The 15,509-nt window shown below is 51.1% G+C and overlaps 1 protein-coding gene across 1 annotated transcript in view; it reads right to left on the reverse strand.

Moving 5' to 3' along the window:
* Positions 1–15,509, reverse strand: part of PEX3 (peroxisomal biogenesis factor 3) — a 62,062-nt gene that overhangs the window by 19,860 nt on the left and 26,693 nt on the right. The window contains exons 8-11 of the mRNA XM_078604200.1: positions 6,210–6,357; positions 4,896–4,966; positions 4,422–4,538; positions 3,823–3,919 (exon numbers count right to left, since the gene is read on the reverse strand). Of these exons, the coding sequence (XP_078460326.1) occupies positions 3,823–3,919; positions 4,422–4,538; positions 4,896–4,966; positions 6,210–6,357 (433 nt within the window). The remainder of the gene's footprint in view (positions 1–3,822; positions 3,920–4,421; positions 4,539–4,895; positions 4,967–6,209; positions 6,358–15,509) is intronic.

Genomic DNA, 15,509 nt, shown 5'->3' on the forward strand with positions numbered 1-15,509 from the left:
GCGGACGCTCACAACGAGTGGAATTCCAGGCAGCTAAAATACAGCAAGGTGGCACAGTAGGGGGCAGAGGTGGTGCATCTGCCAGTCATCTCAGTCAGCCAACCAATGGTACCTGGATCTGTCCCGTGACCTCCTGCCAGCGGGCATTTGATACTTCACGCGGCCTTAAAGCACACATAGCCTGGCACAAGTGCCGTGGTGATGTCACCACTACTTAGTAGCGAATGGCATTTGTTGTTTTGTGCGTGCAACATGTGTGTAGGTAGCAGTAGCGGTTAACGCACTACACTACCAGCCCGGCAACCCAGTTGGATTCCTGCTCACGACCAACTCCAGTGATGAAGGCCATAATTGTGGAGAAATGCTCCAATTTTAGTTTTATACATTTATATTTACCTGATCTACCCCAAAAAAAATCTCTGGATAATTTTGGTCGTGAAAACCTACGTGTCAAACTTACTATACCCTATTTATTACAGCATTAGATGAAAATGTAAAATATTTATTCTTATTTAAGAGTTTAACAATGTTTCCCTTTTTTAACCATAACACTGACCTATATGCATTTAAATACAGTACATTGTTGTGTTCCGACTTACGGACTGTTCGAGTTACAAATGGGCCTCAGGAACAGAAGTCGAGGACTGCCCGTAATCAAATCTCAGTCTGCTCAGTATCTCTCAAACTTGCTGGTGGCTTCTAAAGTCAACCTTTTACATTCAAGACAAAGCTCAGATAGATTTCTGTCCATCATTACACATTTTTGGAATGCAATGAGTCATGGGCTTTCTTAATTGCGGCACCTAATTCTGAAATGAATTGATCACTAATCTCAGTAGTCCGACCCTGCCTACTTTATATGTGTAACGGGTTCCGGAGACACTTGTAGAGGTAACTCCTTTATTACAATACAACACTCCAACAGTCCTGATACTCTGTTACAGCCTAGGTACACAGCCTAGGTACACAGCCTAGATACTCTACTCTGGCTACGCTCTGGAACTCGCCCTCACAAGGTCGCCGAGTCGGGAGTTCCAGAGTCCCACCACTGGCTCTCACAACATCCCAGGGTCTTCAGATGGCTGGTCGTGGGTCTTGGGTCTTGAGTTACAACTGGCCCCGATCGTCTAGGGAGCTCCCCTTTTTATGCCTAGCCCAACGAGGGGTGGGGCCGTGTGCGCCCCCAGATATCCCACAGAGCACACACAGCCCCCCCCCGTTGGCGGCGCCAAAAGGATTAAGCGCCTGGGAACCCAACGCCTGATGCCAAGAGGCTTAAGCGTCTGACCCGCCTGAGAACCCACGCCTGGCGCCAAGGGGATTAAGCGCCTGGCCCTCCCAGGGACCCAGAGCCCCCAGCAGCCCCTCCCTTCTTATGTCACTACATATGTATTGACGGCATTGATTGATGATTACTTCTGCTACACTTGTGAATGCCATTAGTTAAAGCCATATGTGACCAGAACTTGGGAATGCCATTTACAGAAAGACTATTAATAAAAAAGAAAAATATAAATGCCATGTGAGAGCTCCTATTGAGTGTTATGCGTAACGTGGTTATTTTGGATTGCTCACTGTTTTTCCATTGTACATAGTTCTGGTTCTTATTATTTAAAGTCATGTTTATAACATTCCCTGCTGTTGAGCTAAACAGCCCCTGTAAACTCTCCCTTCCTATGTAATGTGCTGGCTAATGAGATGGAACACGCTCATGTATATATGTAATAAACGACTCTGTCAGGCTCTCTTGGTCTCCGTTGTCGTTTATTTAGGTTCTTCGTATCGCACCCCGCTGGTCCTCGGCCGGACCCGCGCCGCCTCCGCCGCGCGCCCCGCGCACGCTCCGTGTGGCCAGCACTCGCTGGTGGCCGCTCCACTCTCTCCATGTGCCCCGCACACGCCGCCAGCCACACCGCTCGCTCCGTGTGCCCCGCACACTCCGCTAGTCACTCACTAGCCACGTGTGCCCCGCACACTCTGCTAGCCCCTCACACACCGCTAGCCCCGTCTACCCCACGCACACCGCTGGCCGACGGTGTGCGTAGGTCTTCGACCATGTGGCAGATGGCGCCGCTCTTTCCGCACTGCCCAGCGTGGCTTCCCCTATTCTCGCTCCGTTCCAACTCCTCGATCTCTTCCGGCTCTCTCCCTATATCCTTCCCATCACGTGACCCTGACTCCTCCTTCCCGTACTGCCCCCGTCTCCGCCCCCCGTTCACCTCGTCTCCCATTGGAGCCGAGGTGAGCAGTGGCTCCTCCCACACGCTCCGCCAACCAGGCTCCGCCCCCCAATGCTCCAGGCTGTGTGATTGGCGCGGAGGCCAGCAACCACCCCGTTTATGCTCGCATTACATATACATAGAGGTCTGATGCGACATGTTATGCATATGTATGTCAGGTGTGCTCAAATAGAGCAAGTCAAGATCTATAAGTATCTTGGGGTCATCCTTGATTCAAAACTGAATTGTGAAGATCATATTGATTACATTGGTAAAAAGACAAAAATAAAAATTGGTTTTCTGTATCGACACAAGCACTGCTTCCCTCCTATGTTCCGTTTGGAATTGATAAAAGCTACCATACTGCCTCTACTTGATTACTGTGACATTGTATATAAATCAGCCCCTAGTACTGTACTGAAGAAGCCTGACTCAATTTATCACTCGGCCTTAAGATTTGCATTGAACTGCCCATATAGGACCCACCACTGTGATCTCTACATTGGGTCAAACTTAACATCTCTTAATGTTCGACAGCTTGTGCATCAGATCTTATTTATTCACGATGTACTTACAAAAAAATCTGCAGACTACCTGCTGGATCTCCTCTCTGTTTCGAAGAACAAATGTGACCTAAGGTCTTCGCTCATTTACCAGCTTCACATTCCTTATTGCCGTATAAATACTGGAGGAAGGACCTTTGCTATTGATGCCCCCAGGATCTGGAATGCTATAGCCAATAAACTGCAACTTGGATCACTACCTGTGAGATCTTCACTCAAAACTGCTCTAGAGGAGTTGTACACCCCTAGCTGCCACTGCTATTCAGTTGCCTGAAATCAAATGTTTCGCTCCGGATGACCGCTGCAAAGTATGATCTTGTGTTTTGATTATAGTGTGCTGATCTTAAAGGTGATACTCCTGCTGTTATGGAGTGACTCATGCAGCCAGCTATGGCTGAAAAGTTTGGTAGTACTTGTTATGTATATCGTTTATTGTAAAATTTCAATCACAGTTCCTATGATCACTGTTACATTGCTTTTATAGCTTTATTTTGGTGATTTCGAAAACGTTTTGGTTTAGCCATATTTGTTTGTTGTAGTACAGAGTTAGACTGATAACTTTATAATCCAAATTGTCTTATGGTTGTTATTGTTTGACTTGCATCCCACTGGGATTTTTGCACACAGCAATGATATATGGTGCTTTTTCTGGAAGACTTTGCTGTTTTTTCCTGGATTTTTCTGTTCATTTTTTTGTTTGTTGCGGTTGCACCCGATTCAAGAGCCGAATGGCTCACAGGGCTATACCAAATAAATTAAACTGAATATTCATATGGATAGCATATAAGAACAAGCACTAGGGCATACTGAGAACTCCTTAAAGTCTGTAAAGTTACCAGATTAATTCAATGTGCTTTTACGTTATACAAGGCATAACGTTACAGCTACCGCCGTACCAGCCATTATGTGTAGTTCCTGTAAATATTCCCTAGCCATGTAACTTGATTGCCGCTTTGACCCGGTTGCCACTGAAAAAGAGCATCTTAGTTCAATGGGCCCTACCTGCAATCAGCCCCCGACTGAATCGTACGTCCACTGACCTGCACGAAGTGGTTGGGCGCGTCGCTGCAGACAACGTGACTCTGGGCATCAAGGATGGGGATGACCTTTGCGAGAGGGAGCCACTCTGCCGAGATGCTTCGCACAAAAGTACAAATATGACGAGCGATAAAGATAATCCGAGTACAAGGCATTGCCATTACTATTTGTATACGGTTTTACTTTACACACTATTTTCACAAAGTAATTATCTGTGACTTTTTTTGCAAACATAACAACGCTCAAGTAAATATTCACTGTGGCCACCACGTTAATGTAACCGCATGTCATCAGATCCTTCCGTAGTTGTGTGCAACTAGTAAAAGTAAGAAGAGCCTCATAATGGCAAATGGTACCCACACAGAATGGTAACAGTGATTTTGTCATTACAGCATCACTCATACCAATGGCATCCAGACTCAGGAACAACCCAATGCTCTAAGTGCCACAGCCACCAAGCAGCACACTGTGAATGACCTGTAGAGAGAGTGAAGATGGCTGTTTCTGTTCTGCCTACTTGTCACTGAATCAGCTTGATCAGCATCAATGGTTCGATTCCCACACCTGAATTCAGAAAGATTATGGAGGTGGTGGAACGTACCCCATCATGTCCCGCCCTCCGGTAATCTGATCCTGCCGAAAAGACTCCGCTGCTCCATCAATGAGACGCAAAAAGCCTCGGTCCAGACATGCACGTAGCACGGTCCAGAAATCCATGCTGTGTACGCAGAGGGGAAGTGGGGAAGCACGGCTAAGTTTGCATGGTCGCTCAATAGCCGTTACCTGTCCATCACATCCCTCGTCTCACTCAGGTCCAATACACAAAGTTCTTGCCACAAATTAACCACAATACCTTGCTGAAGGAAAGTTCTTCTTTCCAATATTAGAAAGCCATTGGAGCTATGCACTTTAAAATATAGATTGAAAACGAATTTCTTTAGAACTTATTTTTGTGTTTAGGTTGTTGTCATTCCCTCACACCTCCGATGAGCACGGTTGGCTACGTACGGTGCGAAAGTTCAATATACATACGTACATCATGTCCCTCATCTCCCTCAGGTCCCCACACTATTACCTGTCCATCATGTCCCTCGTCTCACTCAGCATCTTCTGGGCAGTCAGCTCTTCCTCCCTGGAGCCACACACCTGCACAGTAACGAATGCCAAGATATAATCTTTGTCAGCATCATTATCGTCATCTCCACACGTGATCAATGTCATGTTATATTCAAAAACAATCGTCACCGTGTTTTTTGTAATGTACGTATATAATAACAATTGCCAAGGAAAGGCTAATATAGTATGTTGTGTCAGGAAACCAGCATACCCTGAAGAAAAACTACTTGCTGTACTGAAATCTCCTGGATATGCAGAAGATTATTGATATTTGGAGTTTCACAAATCTATGATATTCATAATCCCTTTTCAGAAGGATAGCCATTACATCACCATGTCACAAATGTAGCACGTTTTATTTTCTACATAAGACATTTAGGGATTATTTTTTTTCTATCTTGGTTTGAAGCTTTCGTGACTGCAGGGATCCATACTCTTTGGTTCTTTCGGTAAAGTCACGTAGGTATAAAATAAAACAAAAAAGATCTATTTTATTTTATACCTACGTGACTTTACCTGAAAGAACCAAAGAGTATTATTTTTCTACTTAATCTGGAAGAGAGTGGTAGGAACATTGATTGGGGACAGTGGCACAGAGGTAAAAGTGGAGTTACCCTAAAATTGTCAAGCACTACCACAGCCGTGCTAATAGTGAGATAACAACTAGAAGATGCCAAGATCCAGAAACGTATTTTGTCATGCAAAATATTTAAGCGCACCCCCCGAAGCTCTGTAACTCTCAGTGGCATAGCTACCGAGTGTGCAGGCACCGCTACTGCACCACCCACAGGCCGCAGGGCCCAGGTGCTGGGGCTAGGACGGGAGGGGACAATGCCCCCATTTATTTCCTTGCACCAGGTTCCAAGCCAACCACACCGGACCACTGTACAGGCAGTTCTCGACTTAAGAACGCTGAACTTATGAACACCCACACTTATGAACCAGCTTCCATGAAATTAGTTGTTTTAACATTAACTTAAAACATGCACTCCCACTTGCAAATTGAACCACAGCACTATTTTGTTCAGCTGAGCGATCCTCCGTGAGATGTATTGAGTCTGCCTCATGCTGGGAGTGAGCGTTTGTGTGTGTGGGCATTTAAATACGGTAGATTACTGTGTTCCGACTTAGGAACAATTCGACTTAAGAACGGGTCTCAGGAACTAATTGTCCGTAATTGGTTTGACTTTCTATATCACACTGAGACAAGCAGGCCCTACAGAAGTAACTGAGAATAGTTTCCTCGTGGAAAGCAAGGGGTTTTGGGGCAAACCTGTCCGTCTAGTACGTCGTCTTCCGGAGCCAGCATGAACTTCCCAAAGCTGCTGAGCTCCTGTCGCCCGTCGCCCTCCACCAGGGTCCTCACGCACGAGATCATTCCATCCAGCTCGCGCAGCGTCACACTCTGCCTCAGAGACACGCTGGGATGCGCGGCATGGAGCCATTGCTGAATGCAGCCAGGGAAAGCAACGAGCACCTACATCACACGGGGTTACCTGGTCCACCTTTTCTCAGGACAGCACTCGAGCCATGAATCCAGAAAGTGGCTCCGTGTGCCATGGTGCTGCTGTGAGCGGCCACGCTGCACATGGAGCGCAGCTATTGTGTGGAGGCTTTCCGCTATGTCATTGTGTAGTGGGTACAGAAGGAGACTCAGGCTTACTATGGGAGGCAACACATTTATTAACTTTACACCAACAGATAACCTATGGTGGTGGACCACCAGGTAGCTACTCTAACACTCTGAGTGAGCTACAACGAACTGGAACCCCAACCCGGGTCAGGGTCCGTGTGTTGGAGACTCTTCTTCCGGCATAGAACGTAGATTTCTTCATGAAGACAACAGCAGCCAGTTCCACTGGGGACCCGGCTTTTTATCCAGTGTGGCAGGCCTCACTCCGCCCCTAGCCACGACTCCCTTCTAGAACTCTCGAGGAGTTTCTCCACTGGACACGTGGTCCCCCCAGCCCCCCCCTTTGGGGGTCCCCGGATAGACACCTCCAGTCACGTGTCCTCTGGTGTCAACCAGAGTGCCCTGGCCCCCTGCAACCCCGTTCCGAAGCCGGCACTCTTGCCCCCTATCCTATCGGGGCTGGCACTGCATGTAGAGCTTGGTGCCATTCCTTGACTGTTGGACTGTGCTGCCCGAGGCCCTCTAGGGGCGGTACTCCATCCCCCTTCAGTGGTGTCCGTGGTGGCAATATATTTGCATGGCGTGCCTTTCCCAGGCTGGCCACACATAGCGACGTGCAGCAATGTCACTACATCACCCCCCCCACCCCCCAATTAACAATAGATAATTTAGTGAATGAAGTGAGGAGACCCCCCCCCCCCAAGTGCCTCAACAATAACAATAAACAATTAATACCCCAGCCCACCTATACAATATATACACTATCTACAAATGTACAGTAACGGACGGGGAAAAGGTGGAAGTACAGAACAACAAGCAAGGCGAGAGAGAAAACAAATAAAATACATTAAAACGCGAACGCTCGGAACCCCCTCCAGCACCAACATCTCCCAACCACACCGTGTACCAACACCCACAAGCACAACGAGGGCTAGATTCAGCCAATAGCTGATGCGGCCTGCCAAGTGCGACAACCAAGTGACAGCGTGGGAGTTTGTATGGGGATCACGAAAACTGTAGAGTTTTTGATTGAGTCCTCATGGCCGGACTCCCAGAGGAGGTGGGCTCAGTCTCCCTGGAGGTCCCGGGGAGAAAAATGTCCCGACGAACCTGGCTCCTCACGGGGAGCAGTCGGCCGGGCAGACGGGTTCCCGTCGTCCGGAGCCAGTGGAGCCAGAGCAGGTGGTGACTTGGGGGGCGTCAGTTGCGCGGCACCTGAAGACGGGATCACACGACTCCCCTGAGGGCCAATCTCAGCGGGCACACACCTCAGCTCGTCTGACACGTCACACACTCGACCCCTGCATTGTGGAGATGGGATGAATTTGCGCGGAGCGATGAAGGGCTTAAGGCGCGACGGGTAAACAAATCAGCTCCGCTGGCCGGAATTACATCAACAGGTCCTCACCAGGGTTTAACATTTTTGGTGACGTACCCACTGGTACCTGTGGGCAGTGGAGCCAGGCTCTGTCACCCCGTAGTCGCTCATTAGCCAATTGGCGCGAATAAAAATTTACCATAGAAGCCTCATGCACTTCCGATAGCTTCTGAAGGTTAAAGCGCATGGATTCCGAAAGATTTGATTTGGCCTTGTTTGCAACGACACGTAGTTGTACATCAATTGGGGGGTCATGATCTCTGCCGTACATTAAAAAGAAGGGCGAATAGCCGGTGGACGCGTGAGGAGCCATTCGGTAGGTAGCCAGAACTCCGGGAACCTGCAAGTCCCAGTCAAGCAGGGACTCGCTGACCTGATGCCTCAGCATCGAAGAATCCTATGCAGGCGCTCCACCATTCCATCCATCTGGGGGTGGTATGGTGATGTACGTATTTTCTTAGTACCCAATAAGTCGCACACCTCCTGCAGTAATTTGGAGGAGAAATTCTTGCCCTGATCAGTCAAGAGACGCTCAGGAGCACCCTTGTCCATGACATAGCCATCGAGGAAAGCCTCGGTGATGGCAGCCGCCGACTGGTTGGGGAGGGGCCAAGCCATTGGCCAGTGCGAGAAATATTCGACGCCAACCAACAAATATTTATTTCCACGAGGGGTGGAAGGAAACTGAGCAAGGATGCCTCGAGCGACCAACTCGTTAATGTGGGAGACCACAATTAATTGCACAATATAGACACCCCGTCAACAAATCAGCTGCATCCTCTGCCATGCCCGGCCAGAAGAAGTCAAGCTGGAGCGTGGCAAGAGTTTTGTGCACACCCAAGTGCAACAGTCGTGCACTGCCCATACAAACTTCCCCCGCAGGGCAGTGGAACCAAAATACAATATTGTAGCGGCGCAAGCCGCCATCCCAGCACATCAGCAGACCGTCCCTCAGGAAGACCGAGGACACGCCCCTACGTTCCCTACCCCCCATACGTTACCTTGACACGGCGGCGCATTTTAACCAGGGAAGCGTCCTCCACCTGCAGGCATCCCCATTCCGCGAGGTCAAGGCCAAGGATGGCGTCATGCGCCACAGGACCGTCAGCCACCTCGGAGGAGGCAACCTCAGCCAACGGTGCAAGGGGCGGGGGTGAGTCGTCGTTCGGTGCCTTACAGCGCTCCGCGCCCAAAAAACACACGGACCTGTCGCTTGGTGCTAATTGCGACAGGGCATCCGCGTTCATATGCTGTGTGCCTTTCCGGTAGGACACAGTGAAGGAGTAGACCTGGAGGACCTCCAGCCAACGCGAAAGTTGGCGGGACGGCTGTTCAATCCGCAACGCATACTGTAGCGCTGCTGGGTCAGAGCGCACTACAAAGTGTCTGCCATACAAATAGGGGTGATACTTTTCGATTTAAAGCCAGTGAACTCAACACGTACGCCATACTCTTAAGGCTAATGGTTACTCCGACTACACAATCCGCAAAGCCATCGCTCCAACCATCAAGAAGGATCCTGTTGAGGAGCCTTTCAAAACCATCACCTTACCCTACATTGCTGGGGTCACAAAAAAAATCTCCAACACAAGATCCGGTCCGATTCAACACAGTACATAACATCCGTGATCTGGTCCCGTCTGTAAAAGATGTGGTTCCAGACATACAGTACCCTGGCGTCTACAAACGAAGTTGCCTCTGTGGTAGCAGTTACATTGGAGAAACCAAACGACATGTCTCGGACCGCATCCGTGAACATAAAGCAGACCTGAAACACGGTAGGACAAACACCTCAGCCGTGGCAGATCACTGATACAATTCAGTGGGCTCACATGACATTGACTTCTCCAAGACAGAGGTTCTCTGCAAGCCATCTGGCTACCATGAGAGATTCGTTCATGAGGCGATCCACAAATACAAACACAGAGACAATTTCAACCGAGAAGATGTATTCTGGCTCAGCAATCATTGGAAGGACGTAATAAACCATTTCGGATCTTAACTGATTGTGTACACGTTTACGGTGACTTTCAGACCGCAGTTCACTCACTGGCATGACTATATATCTTGTATTCTCCGCAGGGAATGGATTCTTTGCTCCGCTGCAAGTCCCCTACCACTCTTCCATTGAATTATTTCGTTGCTTTCTCTTAGTATCTTTCACTCGACGTTCAATGGTATAGTGTATAGCAGATTGTATAATAATAAATAGTATAAAATTGTAATGTTTAATACAATGTATAAGGCTATATATAGTATCGTAATTGTATAGTGAATATACAGCAGTATGATATACAGTAGGGTGGATAGAATAATACATAGTGTAATATTACACTATGTATTATTTTAAGGTATAGGGTGGTGTATAGTAATACAGTATATAATTTAATGTTGGGTTTGTCTATGGCAGCATATAGTACGGGGTAGACCCGTGTGATGTAAATGAAAAAAGTTTAGCTGGAAGCATATTATATTTTTTGCGACATAGAATTGTAATGTATTACTTACTGTTAGTAGCTCAGCTTATTGGAGAGTATATTTAGTATACTGATGATACTATGTAGTTTATACTTTTGTTTTTTACGTGGTTGTTTAGTTACTGCAGCTACATACTATTAACATCCCTTCCCTTTATTAATGCTACCCCTATCCCCTCCCTTTGATGCTGCTAATCCTGCATAATGCACGGGCATAATATGACTTTGAAAACCTCCCGCCCACCTCCTACACATTTCACAAGTAGTACTAATCACATACCTGCATTTCCCATAAATATGCTAAATTCCTCTTGATATGCAAATTATTTTGTCAAGGCGCCCTTCCCCCCTTCAAAGCCAGCTTAAATATACGCTCCAAGCATGGAGGTGTTTCATTCAGACGCTGTCTCCCCGACAGACATGGTCTTCACCTGAGGACGGCTGCTTGCGTTGTGGCCGAAACGTCGTGAGAATTATTTTATTATGTTTTATTTTTATTATTTTATTACTTCCCTTCTACGTGACTTTACCGAAAGAACCAAGAAGAGGGGTGATACTGTTGTACAAAAAAAACGATCGGCAGGAGTTCCCGGCGTGTGACACAGTAGGGTTGTTCAGCCGGTGACAACACTCTGCTGCCGTATGTGTAGTGGTGGTATTGACGTGCGCCGACTGTGACAGTGATGGATCACGGGGCGGCGCGGGGTGCGGGGTTGGGCACGCGTTGTGGGCGTGGTGTGGACGCGCGCGCCGGGAGTGACAGATGACGGGGCGGCGCGGAGTGAGTGGTGAGGCACGATGAGATGTGGGAAAAGAGGATCGTAGCCAGCGCCCGGCGATTGGTCGAATAAGTGGGTGCTCGCAGCGACGTCCGCAGGTGGGGTATAAAGGGGGACGCGCGAGAGCACTCGGGGAGAGTTACCCAGTTGAAGACCCGAAGACGGAGCTGAAGACCTAGTGCACCCGAGTAGCTCAGTGGCGTTAGTCGCCGAGTAGCTAAGTGGATGTTGGTCATCCGAGTAGCTCAGTGGCGTTAGTCGCCGAGTAGCTAAGTGGATGTTGGTCATCCGAGTAGCTCAGTGGCGTTAGTCGCCGAGTAGCTAAGTGGATGTTGGTCATCCGAGTAGCTCAGTGGGCGTTAGTCGCCAAGTAGCTAAGTGGGTGGTTGTCACCCGAGTACTAAGTGGATGTTGGTCATCCGAGTAGCCCAGTGGCGTTAGTCGCCGAGTAGCTAAGTGGATGTTGGTCATCCGAGTAGCTCAGTGGGCGTTAGTCGCCAAGTAGCTAAGTGGGTGTTTGTCACCCGAGTACTAAGTGGATGTTGGTCATCCGAGTAGCTCAGTGGGCGTTAGTCGCCAAGTAGCTAAGTGGGTGTTTGTCACCCGAGATACAAAGTAGGTGTTAGTCACCTGTAACCAAGTTTGATAAAATAAAGAGTGTGTTACCCGTGAAGTCGTCTCCCGCCGAGTTACTACATTACAACTGGCGTCAGAAGTAAACCTGTCTTCAAGAAGTATGAACACAAGGAAGACTACCCGTACCCACGAGCGAGGTCGGGATGACGACGGCGTACCGGGGACACCGACCTCGGGAGTAGAGGACGAGGAGTTGCCGCCGATGCAGCACTTCGCGGTGATGGCCGACGCTCCGCTTGCCTCCGACACCAGCCTCCAGGACGCGCACTCCCGGTTGGCGGAGTTGCTACTCGCCGCCGCCGCTGTCTTGGCCGACATCTCCGTTCCGGCGAGCGGAAAAACGGCTGCGGGGGTCGTGGAGGAAGCGACGTTGGAGGATTCCCGCCAAAAGGCGCTTCGCGCCAAAAGTCTGGAAGTTGCCGCCGTTTTTGGGGGGCCGCCACCGATTGGCGGGAAAGACGGACGCCACGTGGCCGGACACCTCCGCGCAGCGCAGCCCACGTCATCAGCGCGCGCCGGAGCCCTCCATTTTGCGCCTGACAACCGAGCCGACATTTTACACAACTCCAGCGGAGCGCGGGAAAATCTCTCCGACGTCGACGACGATCGGGTCCTCCAGCAAAGATTGCCCGCGCTGTCGGCGTTCAAGGCGGATGGGGGCGACTGGGGAGCCTTCCAACGAAGGTTCCTCGCTCATCAGGAGATGTCGGGGTGGTCCGACACCACTGCCCTGCGTGCGTTGCCAGCGATGCTTGACGACGACGCGCTTGCAGCCTTCACATCTGCTGCAAGGTCGTCCCGCTCTACGCTCCAGGCCGCACTACACCTGATGGCGAAGGTGTTCGGGCCGCCCTCCACGTGTCGCCACCAGTTCTACGATCGGCGGAAGGTGGCTGGAGAAACGACGCTCGCCTATCGCACGGCACTACTCGCCTTGGCGGACGCAGCTTTTCCCCGCATGGATAAGGAGGGGAAGGACGCCATGGTGACGGAGCAGCTGCTGGTGTTGGCCCACGAGTTGGGGGTCCCCATCAACGTGGCAGACGAGATGGATATCTGCTCCCTGGCGATCGCCACGAGCATTCACGCGTACGAGGTCCTCAAACGCAGGCCGGGGGTCGTCTGCAATTTGGCGGGGAACGCGGTACTGGCAGCCACGATCGCCGAACCTCAGCCAGCTGCGGTGCAGGTGCAGGCCTTCGCTGCATCGCGTCCGGGGGAGTGGAGAACGGGAGGTCGTTCGCCCACACGTTCGCCCCGCAAGCTGGAGCAACCGAAACCTACGACGTCCGTCGTCTGCTACAACTGCGGCCTTCGGGGTCACGTCGCAGCCGGGTGCCGGGCCCCGCGTCAGCGCGCCACAGGACCACGTCGGGACGACGACCAGGGCCACAAGTCATCCCAACAAAACCCGGCAAGTCGCGGCACCTCACACGTTCGGTCCACAAACACGGCACATTCGGGTCGCCGCTTGGCGGTGGGGGGTTCGCGGCTGGGTGCCGGGGGTTCATTTCGGCGAGGGGGGTCCGTACGCGGCCCGCAAGCAGTCGAGTGGTCCGAATTGGCCCACAGGATCGTGGTTGCGTCGGCCGGGTCGTCCGTGGTAACGGGCTTCATTGACGGGGTTGAGGTCCGGGTGCTTGTTGACACGGGTGCGTCGGCCACCATCATCTCGGACCTTATTTATAACATTCTTCCCGTCCAAAGTAGACCCCTTCTGCCAGTAGACGTGCCATTTAATGCGGCGAATGGGGGATCCCTGGGGATCATCGGCCAGATTCGGGCGACTATTTGCATTGGTGACATCAAATTGGCGGGCCCTATTTTTGTATCATCATCGCTGGCCGTTCCCTGTTTGCTAGGTACGGACTTTTTGTCCAAAATGCCCATCAAAATTCTCATAGATCAGGCCTGCATTGAGCTTCCGTCAGGTCGGCGGCTTGCGTTCTTGACGAGCCCTACCAAAATACGCACGGTTTGTGCGACGGTGCAGGCGCTGGCAACTCAGACTGTAAGGGTGCCCCCGGGATCGAAAATGTTGGTACCCCGTCGGTTGAGGAAGCCACTCGAGGTGGGCGCGGTGGCACAGGGGGGGCCGTTGGGGCCGTCTAACAGGGCCAGAAGGGGCCTCGACTTAGCGGTTGCTCAAACCATGGTGAGAGGGGACAGTGAGCCGTTCGTAAGGGTCCTGAATACGGGGTCGCGGCCGGCCGAAATTGTGCAGGGAACGGTGCTGGCTCACGCCGCGCCGCTACCCGTTGAGGAACGGCTCGTGTCTCAAGCGGATTTCACTGTCGAGTCGCATCCTCCAAGTGATGAGGGGACAGAGTGGTTGGACTCGTTGTGTGCCGGTTCTGCTAACTTGTCCAAAGTGCAATTGGGAGTCGACGCTCCCACGGGGAGGGATTCGCTGTTGTCATTGCCCCTCATTGAGTGGGGCCGTCTCCAAATGTCCGACAGCTCCCTACTTACGCTACGTCGAAAAGTTGGCGCTCCCGAGGTAGGGGATGCGCGGGTCGGTTCCTGGGTGTGCAGACAGGGCCTTTTGATGAAGTGGGACAACATGTCCCGGGGTCACGTGCTCGTTGTGCCTGTTGCTATGCGGGGTAAGGTCGTTCTGGCAGCTCATGAACGGCTCATGCATCTGGGTTTTCAAAAAACGCTCGCCCTAATCCAGCGAGACTATTATTGGCCGGGGATGGGTAACGACGTGGCGAACATTCTTAAGGGATGCGTAGGGTGCGCCGAAAGAAAACCGCCACCATTGGCAGCTAATCCACTGCTGCAATCCATTCAAGTTTCGCGCACAAACGAATTGGTTGCGTTGGACATCTTGGGGCCCTTTCCTGCTACACCGAGGGGAAATAGGTTCCTGCTGGTTGGCGTGGAATACTTCACCCGATGGCCTATGGCATGGCCGCTCGCCAACCAGTCGGCTGCGGCGGTGACGGACGCCTTTGTCCAGGGTTATGTGTTGGACAAGGGCGCCCCCGAACGCTTGCTGACGGATCAAGGGAAGAATTTTTCGAGCGTTTTGTTGCGCGAGGTGTGCGACCTGTTGGGTACAAAGAAAGTGCGTACTTCCCCCTACCACCCGCAGACTGACGGGATGGTTGAGCGTCTGAACAGGACGATTACGTCTATGTTGTGCCAACAGGTCTGCGACGATCAGGTTGATTGGGACTTACAGGTGCCGGGGGTACTCGCGGCCTATCGAATGGCCCCTCATGCGGCGACGGGGTTTTCCCCATTTTTTCTTATGTATGGGCGGGAGGCCGATCCGGCCATGGACGTCCAACTGGGGATTTCCCAGCCACGTGCAAAATCTAAATTGGCAGACCACATCAAATTTAATATCGCAAAATTGACTGAAGCACGGGAGGCGGCGAGGTTGAATTCGCGGTCGCGGCAAATTGCGAACGAGAGATTGCATGAGCGGAGGGTGCATACGCATGATTGGAAACCAGGCGATAAGGCCTGGCTGCATTGTCCACATGCACCGTTGGCTACGTCCCCCAAGTTGTTGAGACCTTGGAGGGGACCGGTGGAAATTGTGCGGGTTGCACGACCCCAGAGTATACAGATTAAATGGGAAAAACGCCGTTGGTACGTGCACCCCTCCCGACTGAAGCCCTATACGGCACCGTGTGACCCCGTTCTGTGCCGTAAC

This window comes from Lampetra planeri, chromosome 22 (genome assembly GCF_965212315.1).
Source record: "Lampetra planeri chromosome 22, kcLamPlan1.2.h2, whole genome shotgun sequence".
Classification (NCBI taxonomy): Eukaryota; Metazoa; Chordata; class Hyperoartia; order Petromyzontiformes; family Petromyzontidae; genus Lampetra; species Lampetra planeri.